Source organism: Rhinichthys klamathensis, unplaced genomic scaffold (assembly GCF_029890125.1).
Source record: "Rhinichthys klamathensis goyatoka isolate OS25496 unplaced genomic scaffold, OSU_Roscu_1.1 h1tg000354l_1, whole genome shotgun sequence".
Taxonomy (NCBI): Eukaryota; Metazoa; Chordata; class Actinopteri; order Cypriniformes; family Leuciscidae; genus Rhinichthys; species Rhinichthys klamathensis.
The window spans coordinates 1,169,637-1,183,350 of NW_026606864.1; the positions used below are offsets into that span (position 1 = coordinate 1,169,637).

General features: G+C 38.4%; 1 protein-coding gene across 3 annotated transcripts; it reads left to right on the forward strand.

Moving 5' to 3' along the window:
* Window positions 1-6,527: 6,527 nt before the first annotated feature.
* Window positions 6,528-12,754, forward strand: LOC130069023 (E3 ubiquitin-protein ligase TRIM39-like). 3 transcript variants are annotated; one of them, XM_056232712.1, is made up of 9 exons: window positions 6,528-6,627; window positions 7,088-7,110; window positions 7,315-7,398; window positions 8,225-8,778; window positions 8,893-8,988; window positions 10,740-10,973; window positions 11,065-11,203; window positions 11,966-12,001; window positions 12,153-12,754. In XM_056232712.1, the coding sequence occupies exons 3-9, from the start codon at window positions 7,326-7,328 to the stop codon at window positions 12,698-12,700; spliced, it is 1,680 nt and encodes a 559-aa protein (XP_056088687.1). In that variant the 5' UTR covers window positions 6,528-6,627; window positions 7,088-7,110; window positions 7,315-7,325; the 3' UTR covers window positions 12,701-12,754. The 3 variants fall into 3 exon arrangements, with proteins under 3 accessions (XP_056088687.1, XP_056088686.1, XP_056088688.1); XM_056232711.1 differs by lacking the exon at window positions 7,088-7,110; XM_056232713.1 differs by lacking the exon at window positions 7,088-7,110 and having other exon boundaries at window positions 11,975-12,001.
* The last annotated feature ends 960 nt before the right edge of the window (window positions 12,755-13,714 follow it).

Here is a 13,714-nt window from a genome sequence, read left to right on the forward strand (position 1 = left end):
TATCAGTTGTATTTGCTCAGTCTGTCCTGTAGGAAGGGCTATTGTGCTGTTTTCTTCGAGTCAATTGACACATTTATACTCAACATTCCCCAACAGGTATCAGGTATTAATATTTATAATCTAAATTCATCACAGACACATCTACCGCTGTATGTTTTATGTGGTCTCTCCTACAGTTAGCCTTTACTTACACTCATTACATATGAATATAAACAGACTCCGAATTCGTAAAAAAAAGTGTGCTGGAATCTTTTATAAACATTTTTTTTTATTTTTTTCCAAAAGGTTTGAAAAGAGGGTTTTTTTCGCATCAGTAAATCATTTAGGAAACAAATCGACACTTTATAAAATGTATACAGGCATCGTTGGTTACATGAAGAACCTTCGACCTCCATGAAACCTCACCATTCCACAAAAGGTTCTTGACTTTATATAGCAGGTTTAAATATATATATATATTTTAGAGGTGGGCATAGATTAATTTTTTTAATCTAGATTAATCTTGAAATTAATCTAGATTAATCTAGATTAAAATGGCTCATTTGAATTCTCCCGAAGCCATTCAGAATGTGTGTGCTACCCAAATAATGACTAAAAGTAAGTCTTTGAGAATAGTTTGCTGCCAAAAATGCCATTCGACAATCGAGGAGCAAAAGTCGAATATCGTTAAAAAACAAAACAAACAAAAAACGCAATGACAGAAAGGGAGGCCAATTTCAGCTTTAGCGATTTGTCAGCAAACAAACTGTTTATTAATTGAACAAGTAACATGTTTTCGTCGTTTTTTTTGTTTGTTTTGTTTTTTTAACATAGGCCTAGGCTAATTGGAAGAAGAAGAAAAACAATACGCACGACAGTCCGTTTTTGCATCGCCAATGCTTGTTAGATCAAAAAATAATGTAATATATGTCAATGATTTTATGTGAACCTGCCTTGTTACTGCAATAGCCTCCTTTTTAAACAAATTAGTTTCAATCAATGTAAACTATTCGTGTGATTATGCCACTGCGCCATACACACACATTACCGCGGGATGGCGGGTGTTCATTTCATAAACTGTGGACAATGGTAGCTAGCTTATTTAACCGGTTAACCAGTGCGCCGACGCTCTGAATCGTTTTTTTTTTTTTTAGCCTATAAATTAATGTATGTCCAAAAACCGGATAATGTCATACTTTTTAGTGCTATCGTGTCGTAATAATCTGTTTGGTTGTAAAATGTATTACCTGAATGAAATGAAATCGAATGTATCTTCCTGTGGAGTCATTCATTCACAGACAGCATACGAAGATGTTCAACTAATAAAGATCTTCATCGCTGGCAAAAATATGATGCATTTGCAGATTTGCTTTCACTAGACTAGACTGTAGATCGGCCACTTCATCCAACGCTCTTGATACTCTTAAATCTTCCTGTTACTTACGACTCCTCGAGTGTGAATTGAAAGCGCTTCAGACGATTCAGTGCGTGAGGAACTGAACAGATTCGCGAACCGATTTAGACAGATCTGACAACTTGTTTGATGAAGTCTTTGAACAGAATCGACTCAAAAGAGTGATGCATTTGTAAATGAGCATCGCCGCTCATGCCCATACAAAGGATACAGCGCGCTTGGAATAAACTCATTTAACAACGTATTGCATTAAAATAAAGTAACGAGAGGAACGTCGCCCAACGTAACAAAATAAAAGTAGCCTACACCTTGTGTCCCTTACAGGAAAATACCCTGCTGCGCGATCTGTGACAGTAGGCGCGGTTCAATTATGTCATACTAGGCTACACATTAGAATTGCGCGAAAATATAACGATATTCGAAAAAGCTATTTATGATCCCAACCCAACTTTGATTAACGGCGATATTTTTTTTATCGCCCGATAAGAGTCTCACGTTAACGCAGCACGTTAACGCCGATAACGGCCCAGCACTAATATATATATATATATATATATATATATATGCTTAACATCTGTTTGTGTATAATTTAAAAAATCCCCCAAAATTCATTGTCAGTAAATTGGACTGCTTCTAAAAGAAATAAACCAAAGGGTAATTTCACGATGCAGGTCTACAAGCCAGCGGAGAACATAACATTCTTCCTGGAAAGGTGAGAATGACAAAATAAAGTGTTGTGTGTGTCTTACATGCTGATTCTGTTCCCCCCATGTTTCTTACACAAGGAGGTTTTAGTATTTACAAAACTGATTTGTAAAAGTATTGTTGTCCCCGGGGAAACTCTGCATTCTCTCGTTCTACCATAAATGTTTTGCTCTCTCGTAAAAATATTGGGTTCACAAGAGTTACACATCATTACCATGTCCCTTTAGTGACTCTGTTTAGGGGCTCTGTGTACACTATATGACATTAAAAAGTACTTTGAACTGATATGTTTTTGTGTCTGTATACTCGTGTAATATTCCTCTGCATCTGAACTGTCACATGAGCTGAGAGTCTCACTGCAGACACAGCAGGAGAAGCAGCTGGCGTGGTACACTTGTCCCATGGCTTGGCAGGCCCAATCAGCACCAGAAATGCCTCCTGTGCACTTTGCACACTTACCTGCAGGCGGCAGACAACACACAGAACATTCAGATTAATCAATTCATCCGAAATTAAAGTTTTGCATGTAAACAGTCAAAGCAGGGGAAATTCCTTACATGATAAAAAAAAAAAAAAAAAAAACTTGGTTCATGAATTTCAGCACCAAAGTACCATTGCCAAACCATCCCACACAGTACACAAGAAAACTGATTGAAAAGATTGAGCATCAAATTTTAGACTACTTTAATGAGAAATTCTCTGATTCTATATATCATCGTTTATAAAGAAGTGAAAAATATAAATATTTAATACTTTAATGAGAGTCGCTTGATATTCACTTATTTATTTAGTGGTGATTGAGACACTTTTTGCCATTGAGATGAATTGGGGAAATGTGTTCCAATCAAACTGAATTCATCCTATTTATTTTTATTCACTTACTTTCACTAAACAAACACTGGTTAAACTTTTAACCCTCTGGGGTCCTTCATTTAACAGTCACAGTCAGGACCTTCGGGTCCAAATGGATACACATGGATAGCACATTTTTACCACTAGTGGATTTACACAGCTCTCTGTAGAAAGGCTTGCGAATTGTGTGTGTGTGTGTGTGTGTGTGTCTGTTTTGCACTCTTGATGTTTTATAGATTCACCCCTTCACTGTTGTGTGCTTTTTTTCTGGATCATGGCTGATTTGTAGATTGAACGCACAAAAAAAACCCCTGTGTTTTCATATTTTTGACAATTTCCCATTAATTTTCTATGGGGGTCCATTTGGACCCGAAGGTCCTGTGTGACTATTTTTTTTTCAACCACTTAGACTATTCAAATCCCGTCCCCAATTTTTTTGGGTGTTCATAGACCAAGTCAACAAAGTCACCAAATTTCGGACCATTCCGATGAAGCTATGATTTTTTACTTTTTTATTTATTTAAATGCTTCGGGTCCATTTGGACCGAAGAACCACAGAGGGTTAATTGAGTAAGATCGTAACAAATGTATAATCACTATTCTCTCTAGATTTAACGTTAGTCAAATTAACTATAACAAGCAGGTTAAACAAGCCATTGCTTACTCTTTGGAGTCAGAATCCAACAAGTGCGTAAATCTATACATCGAATGTTATTCCTCGTGCCATTTACAAGGCAAAAAAATAGTTTTTGCGTGCATATGATACGCAGTTACGGCGTGTAAAAGCCTACGCACACGCTCCCCACCCCTAATCCTATAACCCAAGGGGGTTTCAGTGCATATAGCATATGCACGCAAAAAAACATTTTTGGCGTATAATTGGCACGAGAAATAACATTCGTGGTATAGATATACGCACTTTCATGAGATTCTGTTGACTTTTAGAATGAAGTTCAAGGTTGTGATGGTCATGTGACTCATGTCCGATATCCCTGGCCAGTTATTACAGCAAATCTTATTGTATGAATATGTTCAATTTTATATCCAAAAAGAAACGATAAATTTTATTATTTTATTATTATTTAGCGCGCGATGTAGCCTATGTTTTTTTCTGGGGTTGTGCGTCACACAATCGTGCAGATCTGAATACTGAAACTGAGCATAAACTGCATGTAAAATCAGTTGTTGTCACTATATATCCCAATAATGTCTTAGTTATATCAAATTTAAAGGCTTAGTTTTATAATAAAATCTCTGTAGTTTTATTGTAGTGGCAAAACAAAAGATGACTGAGAGATGTATAAATAAATGTATCATAGCCTATTTAATACTTAAATTTGAACATTATTTTTTCAGCAAAAAAAAAAGATGTGTGGAAAATTAAGAAAACCTAAGTTGTTTAGTAAGTGTTCATCTTGAAATATTACTAACAACATAAACGTTATTGTTACATTTACTTAAAGGAGTCATAATGTAGTATTAACTTTGCTTTGATACCCACGCTCTATTATAGTCATTTCATGCCCTTCTAAAAAAGAAAAATTGGAAAAAAATAAACACAGAGCTCGTTTGACCCTTATTTCTGAATGCATTATTGTCTCGCGAGATCTGATGCGAGGTTTTGGCTGTCGTGGACGGTCATTTTAATAATGCAAATGAGGGGCGCGTTGATTGGTGGCAGGAAGGAGTGGGCTTGACACCGCAGGTAACTTCAGCATATCATTCCAAAAAGAGATCATGGCGCAACCCGACCTGGCCGCGACCTACGGGATTCAACCGTATATGTTTGAGCCAGACTCTGAACCAGAGCTGGAAACGGAAGAGGAACAACAGTCAATTGAAGGACGTCTACATCAACATGTCTCTGAATGGTAAAGACAATTTTTTTGACTGAGACATAGCCTACATTAACATCAGTAACGAGCTAAAACGTTTGTTTTTGCTATTTTCTCCCACATAAGTTTAGCTTTAATTTAATGTAGATTACATTAACGGAGATGTAGTCTACTTTATTTTCAGCTTACAGTGGTTATAGAGATTAACGTTTGCTATAATGTGTTGTTTTTGCCTTTTTTGACGTTGTGGTTTTTTAGATATTTAATAATTTTCATCTGCAGACATGTAACGTTATGTTTTTCTTTATGTTTATTAATTCTTGACTGTTTTTTAAATGTATTTATCTATTATATAAAAAAATCAATACAATGATATGTTGTCATTGTTATATTGTATACGATTATATTAAATAATAGCTGTATCATTTTCTAATCTGTTTAAAGTGGAAAGATGTGGCTAGCATTCGTAGAGTCCATTCCCCGTGTTTACATCACATACATTAACCGCATTAGTAGGTAGCTGCTATTTGTTACACAAAATATAGTAATAAAAACACAGTCTTACCGTTTCAAATTCAGGCAAGTCCCTGATTGTTGGAATGGCACCTTTTTCCAAACGTAGCTTCGATGCCAACTTCGCCTGATATTGCCCCAAATTTGTAAAATATTATTTTGTGAAATGTTTAGCGTAGACACCTAACGTTGAGCAAGTTGAGATGGTTGTTGGAACAGCGTCATTAAAAATAAATTTCATCCACTTGTCCATTGTAGTTTGGTCAGTTTTGGGTAAAGAAAAAACATTAGAATGTGGATTATGACAGTCAACCACAGAGCAACTCAAGTGTGCACTACGTTTCTGCATCTTTCTTGACTGAATATGATGGGGAGAGGGGCAGGGCGGGCCTCCTCTGCGGTGTCCATATATGGTATATCCGGCCCCGTCTTGACGTCAAGTCGGGGGAGAAATTGAAATCTCGTATTTGAGTGCGCGTGCACGTTGGCTAGTTTAAGAACCCTGGGGTAAACAAACGCTTCACTTTTGAATATCGGCATCCCGGCCAATGTATAATCGTTAGTCAATCATAACATACATTGATTCTCATGGAAAAGTGAAAATTGCACATTATGACTCCTTTAAAATAAAATAAAAAATCAAGATTTCACAGCAAAAAGACATGTTAACCACGAGGGGGTTTTAGTTAAATTTACAGTATAAACTATCACTCATACAATAGATGGCATGTAGTAGCCTAGATTGTGTACAGCAAAGTTTTGATAATGTTTTAGAAATGTGCGTATGATAGCCTACGGTGGATGAGAGACTCTTGAGTCCCGATGCTCAAGCAGAACTTTATTCAAACACACTCAACAGCCTCAAACACACACATGACGCTGTTTATGTGACAACGGTCTCTTGTCTCTGACAGTGTTTCTGTTATCAGCTGAAGGAACTGCTAATGAAGAGCGCTCTTGTTATAAGGACACATTAACACACACTGACTGACCTCTGTGATGGGTTTGTCGCAGGCGACACACTTTGGCGTACAGGACAGGTTACTGAAGCACTTCACACAGAACGGGTCTTCACCGTGTGTTGTGAAAGGCTGTCCGGCCAGCTGGACTTTAATTACAACCCGAACACAAGAGACATTTTTTTGCCACCGAATACAGGGACAAATGTAAATGTGTGAATACAGGAGGAGCTCTGACATAGTTCATTCAGAGAAAGTCAAACTACTTGATCAACAGCAAAATGGACGCCTGAAACTATCAACCTCTTTAAACAACTGAATATTTACTGATCCGTTCAAAGAGTGTTGTGGACACATCTGATACTCACAGGTAAGAGATAGAAATATAAGAGAGATTGTGCTGAACAGGTTTCTAATGGAAGTGATCTGGTTTAGTAGGTTTATGTCAAACAACTGGAATAAGTTGAACAGAATCAGGTTTAAGCATGTCAAATACTCAACTACTTTAGTTGTTTACTGCACTGAAATGGTGTCAGATGTGTATTAAAAGTGTGTCATTTTGATGTGTTGTAAAGCAAAGTTTGGTGTTTCTGTCATTTTGTCTCAAAACATAACGACTGAAGAAACAGGAAGTGAATGAGCTGCAGATTCACTGAACACAAACCTGCTAAACTGCAGAAGAAAATCACATTTATAATAAACTACATCAAAACTACACTTGACTATATAATGTATTTGGTGGATATATATATATATATATATATATATATATATATAGTTTTGTTGAAAAATATATCACTTGTACTTTGCACTTTCTTTAATCTAAACAGCAGGTCAAAGTTCAGATTGTTGTGTAAGTTTATTAGTTTCTTTCTTCATTTTAACCAATTTGATATAAATTATAAATTTACTTGAAATAATATTATTATGAATAATTAAAACTAAATCAGACTCGAGGTAAGATTTCATTTAAACCTCAGTGACAAATACACATTACAGTAGATGTTTCTTATTGTTCTTTGATCATTCAATAACATTTCTATTCTTGAATATGAAGAGGAAAGAACAATGGCAGAATCTTCACCAACATCAACAAAAGCAAGAAAAAACAGGAGACGGAGTATTGAGAAAACACCTCCATGTAAGTAAATACAAATAATATTTAAAAAAAAAAACAGAAGAATGAATTAGTGCATGAATAACTCCGTCTTCTCATATAATATTTAATATGTACAGTTCAGGACTGAACAGTAGCAGATAATAAAATCATTTAAAATCAATATTACTCCATGTATGTATTTATTTGGTACAGTAAGTGTTCGTGTATTGAGCTTCACATTAGGGTCTGATCAGCTTGTCTGGGTTCATTTTACAGTAATGACCAGCTGACTGTACATGATCTCTCATATATTTGAGTTTCTTCAAAGACGCCACTCTTTATCTCTAGACATTCTTTACATTCAACAAACTTCATGAGATTCATGAACAGTATTTCACGAGTTCACACTTACAAATAAGTCAGATAGAATAGATGCATATTTGGCGTGCTGTCCGAGGAGAGGGCCCCGGGCTCGGTATTTGGCCCCGTATTGTGGAAGGAACAAGCCAAGAGTGAGGTGTCGGGGTGGAGGAGGGATGCTGAAAACTGTCAAGGAATGTCGACTGAGTGCCTTTATGCTTCCTCTCATTCTGATGGGATAGTCATCATGATTGTTGATGACAAGTTAATTGGATTGATTATTTGAACGTGCTCCTCCCGAACTTTGTTTAGTGAAATATCATTAAATGAGTTCACAGGAGGGTTGTTGAGTCTTTTCCTTCACTCATCCATTTATAATAATAGGCTAATAATAATAATAAAAATTATTATTATTTTAGTCCTTCAAGCCAAACCCATTAGATCAGAAAGTCAAATGTGTGTCCAAACTTTAGACTAGGTGATTTATCTTCATCATTTCTCTCTCCAGCGTTGTCTTCCTCCAGCGGTCCACTGACTGAGGAGCTTCAGTGCTCTATATGTCTGGACGTGTTCACTGATCCAGTCAGCACTCCATGTGGACACAACTTCTGCAAGACCTGTCTGAATAAGTGCTGGGACAACAGCCGGACCTGCAACTGTCCACATTGTAAAGAAACATTCAAGCACAGACCTGTTCTCAAGATTAACACCACACTCCGAGAGATCGCAGATCACTATAAAAAGAAAAGTCCTGAGAAAAAAGCTGCAGTTCTGTGTGACGTCTGTGAGGAAAGAAAGCAGAAAGCCCTGAAGTCGTGTCTGGTGTGTCAGAGCTCTTACTGTGAAACTCACCTGGAGACTCATCTGAGAGTGGCAGGTTTAAAGAAACACAAACTGATCAATCCTGTGAGTAATCTGGAGGACTATATATGTCAGAAACATGAGAGACCTCTGGAGCTGTTCTGTAGAGATGATCAGACGTGTGTGTGTCCGATGTGTGACGTGACAGACCACAAGAACCACAACACTGTTCCTATAGAAGAGGAGAGTGAAGAGAAGAAGGTAGAAGTTCCTGACAAACTGATTTTAAATGGCTCTTATCCTGAGGAATCACATGTTCTTTTATATAAATGAATCAATTATGAAAACATATTGTGTGTTGTTCTCTGTCTATAGACTCAACTGATGAAGACCCAGAAAGACACACAGCAGAAGATCCAGGACAGAATCAAGAAGATTCAAGATGTCAAACACTCAGCAGAAGTCAGAAAAGTGAGTTAAAATTTCACTACAAAACGAAGGTTCGGGAGGAGCCTAAACATTCAGTCCTGTCAATCATCATTATGAGCATATTATATAAGCAGCAGACACGACATCTCATTGACAAATTCTTCCGACAGCCCTCCTCCTCCTCTACTTTTCCTCTTCCTCCACCTCTTCTCCTCCTCCTCCCCTTCTCTTCTTCCTCCTCCTCTACTTTTCCTCCTCCTCCCCTTCTCTTCTTCCTCCTCCTCTACTTTTCCTCCTCCTCCTCCCCTTCTCCTCTTTCTCCTCCTACTCTTCCCCTTCTCCTCTTCCTCCTCCCCTTCTCCTCTTCCTCCTCCCCTTCTCCTCTTCCTCCTCCCCTTCTTCTCTTCCTTCTCCTCTTCCTCCTCCCCTTCTCCTCTTCCTCCTCTCCTCTTCCTCCTCCTTCCCTTCTCTTCTTCCTCCCCTTCTCCTCTTCCTCCTCCCCTTCTCCTCCTCCTCCTCCTCCCCCTTCTCCTCTTCCTCCTCCCCTTCTCCTCTTCCTCCTCCCCTTCTCCTCTTCCTCCTCCCCTTCTTCTCTTCCTTCTCCTCTTCCTCCTCCCCTTCTCCTCTTCCTCCTCTCCTCTTCCTCCTCCTTCCCTTCTCTTCTTCCTCCCCTTCTCCTCTTCCTCCTCCCCTTCTCCTCCTCCTCCTCCTCCCCCTTCTCCTCTTCCTCCTCCCCTTCTCCTCTTCCTCCTCCCCTTCTTCTCTTCCTTCTCCTCTTCCTCCTCCCCTTCTCCTCTTCCTCCTCTCCTCTTCCTCCTCCTTTCCTTCTCTTCTTCCTCCCCTTCTCCTCTTCCTCCTCCCCTTCTCCTCCTCCTCCTCCTCCCCCTTCTCCTCTTCCTCCTCCTCTTCTCCTCTTCCTCCTCTTCTCCTCTTCCTCCTCTTCTTCCTCCTCCCCTTCTCTTCCTCCTCCTGCCCTTCTCCTCTTCATCATCCTCTTCCTCATCCTCTTCCTCCTCTTCTCCTCCCCTTCTCTACTTTTCATATTCCTCCTCCTCCCCTTCTCCTCTTCCTCCTCCTCCCCTTCTCCTCTTCCTCCTCCTTTTCCTACCCTTCTCCTCCCCTTCTCCACTTCCTTCTCCTCCCCTTCTCCTCCTCCTCCCCTTCTCCTCTTCCTCCGCCCCTCTCCTCACCTTCTCCTCCTCCTCCCCTTCTCCTCTTCCTGCTCTTTCTCTTCCAACTGCAGTTAGTACCGCTTCCAAGTGGGTGGGATTATAGACTGATCGTTATAGTTTGTCCGCTCCTCGGCAACGAGAGGAACGTCTGCACTTCGTCCACTGAACACAATTCAGCCATTTCTTTTTTGGAAGTTTTTTTCTTTCTTTTTTCTTCAAGCAAGTAGTTTTAAAACAGGTGCTACAGCGGTGGCTGTTACTGGCTATTTAAATCTAGCGGGTTTGATGCATAGACTGTCTGACCAATCAGTGATCTGCAGTGTGTTCACGTCACATTTTAGTATCGGTACGGTACGCTTGGATCCTCAACAGAGGTGGTACCATTTAAAGCGAACCGTACCGTACCATGGCATGCAGTGGAAAAGCGCCATTAGTAAAGTAATAAAGTAATAACACATCTCTCCTCAACAACACACATGATTTGAGGAATCATTCAGTGCAAACGGTGTAGAATGAGGGGTTTTGAAACTGCCTAAAAACACTGAAGTATGAGAAATAATAACACTGATTCTTCTCTTAACAAACACCACTAATAATGTGTTGATTGTCCTGGTTGATCAGAGAAACACAGAGAAGGAGAAAGCAGCCCGTGTGGAGCTCTTCACTGATCTCATCCGCTCCATTGAGAGATGTCAGACTGAACTGCTGGAGATGATGGAGGAGCAGCAGAAAGCAGCAGAGAAACAGGAGGAAGAGCTCATTGAAGAGCTGGAGCAGGAGATCACTGAGCTAAAGATGAGAAACACTGAGCTGGAGCAGCTCTCACACACTGAAGATCACCTCCACCTCCTACAGGTCAGTCAACATCTCTCTGATCAATGATAATGCAGTGTATGACACCAGAACACTCCCCATGCTGAAGGGTTTCTCCTCTCTCCTGCTGTAGATTTACTCGTCCCTGTGCAGCTCTAGAAACACCAGGAACTGGTCTGAGATCAGTGTGAAGACTGATGAGAGTCAGGAGACTCTGAGGAGAGCTCTGACTAAACTGCAGGACGCTCTACTGGAGAAACTCACACACACTGGTACAGCAATATCAAACACACTACAGATACATATATTTATCATCTTTTAATATCAGTAATATAGAATGAGTCTGGTCAAGCTGAAATAAGAGAAGTGTGTGATCATGTGTTTGTGTGATCACAGTTCTTCTTGAAGAGAGCAGGTCATATTCATCTCTAATCTCAGAAAACATGCAGTAAATTCATCTTGTACTAGAAGCTTCATCACTGTAACCAGAACCTCGAGGCTTTAGTGCATCAGTGAACACTTTTACATGAGAAACAACAGAAAGAAACATTCATTTTCTGCCATTTTCTGTTGGTCTTTTCAGCTGTTTCTCTAAATGTTGTGATTATGTGTCAGATAAAATCAGTTTAGCAGAAGAAAATCTAATCGATAGATTCAAACAGCTTTGCAGTGCTGGGATTTATTTTAATTTTCTCAAAGATTTTTTTTTTAGTGTTTTCAACTTGTCTTTGCTGAATAACCACAACATTAATCCACTCCAAAACTGAGACTAATAACATTAGGCATAAAAATATCTGAATTAAAAAATGTCATAAAATGTTTCACAAAACAGTCCCAAAGATGATCTAAAAGGAGGAATATTTAGAGCTCAAACACAATAGGAGTTCAGGGACTCTCTAAATATCAGCAGAGAGACATTGATCAGATAAAACATGATGTTGTACACAATTCTTTAAATATATTCTTAAATCTTTAAGTTTTATAATTGCACACATAAACATGTGAAAGATCTGCTGATGTGTTATTGTCATTAGTCTCTACAGAACTGAAGAGGATACAGCAGTATGCAGGTACAGTGTGTGTCTGACCTACACTAGATTACATTCACATACTCACAGCTTCATCACTGACACACAGTATGATTACACACTCATTACATATTACAGACATCATCACTAAAAGTCTGTATTAAGTTGTGTTTCATATTGTCTGTTTTCTCAGTGGATGTGACTCTGGATCCTGATACAGCTAATCCATATCTCATCCTGTCTGATGATGGAAAACAAGTGAGAGATGGAGACATTAAACAGAAACTCCCAGACAATCCACAGAGATTTGATACATGTCCCTCTGTCCTGGGAAAGGAGGGATTCTCCTCAGGGAGATTTTATTTTGAGGTGCAGGTGAAGGGAAAGACTAAATGGGATTTAGGAGTGGCCAGAGAATCCATTGACAGGAAGGGAATGATCCCACTGAGTCCCAGTAATGGATACTGGACTGTGTGGCTGAGGAATGGGAATGAATATAAAGCCTGTGCTGGTCCCCCTGTCTCTCTGTGTGTGAGAGTGAAGCCGCAGCGGGTCGGTGTGTTTGTGGATTATGAGGAGGGTCTGGTCTCCTTTTATGATGTGGAGTCCAGCTCTCATCTCTACTCTTTCACTGATCAGTCTTTCACTGGGAAACTCTATCCATTTTTTAGCCCGTGCAATAATGATGGAGGTAAAAACTCAACTCCACTGATCATCACACCTGTCAAACACAATCAATGAAATTACAGCCCTAATTTTGAAATACACAATGAATATTATTTATATAATTGAAAATCTTGTTTTGCTATTTTTTCATCATTTAATTTTCATTGTTAAAATCTATCATTTCTAGCTATAATTGCAAATTATAATGCTTGTTTAACAAATTTATTTTTAACTTTTCATAATTATTCATGCCATTGTTTTCTCCCATCTCAACCTGACAAAGTAAAAGTGTCTGAAATTTTTTTTTTTACATCAAAATAAACCAAACTATGATAACATGATAAATTATATCAAAGCTGTTTCAACCATTTCAATTTCAAAATGATCTGTGATAATACTGTATTAAACCAGACGGTAATACCTCAATATATGTATAATTGTATGATTACCATATTCATACACAACATTATGGATCTTCAAAGTATACCTAAAAACACCATGATATTATAATCATGGTAATAACAACAACAACAACAAAAAAAGGAAAAGAAGAAAACATCATAGTCCCATTACCAACGTAACATGTCAAAATTTACTTTAATAGGAAATTCTCTGATTCTATATATCATCGATCTGTTTATAAAGAAGTGAAAAATATAAATATTTATTTAATACTTTAATGAGTGTCGCTTGATATTCACTTATTTATTTAGTGGTGATTGAGACACTTTTTGCCATTGAGATGAATTGGGGAAATGTGTCCCAATCAACCTGAATTCATCCTATTTATTTTTATTCACTTACTTTCACTAAACAAACACTGGTTAAACTTTTAATTGAGTAAGATTGTAACAAATGTGTAGTTTTACACCTCTGAACTGAAATCAAACTATCGAACTAATCTCTGCATCAAATTCTGAAAACATCATGACATATTTTGAAAGTTCAAACATCTCTTAAACGAACAATTCTTCAGCTTGATAAACTGAACTATAAACATTAGGCACCAGTTTATACCCATGCAAACATTTTCCAATCACTGCACAGATTAGTATGTAGGTAATGGGGATGTGTGTGTGTGTGTGGGGG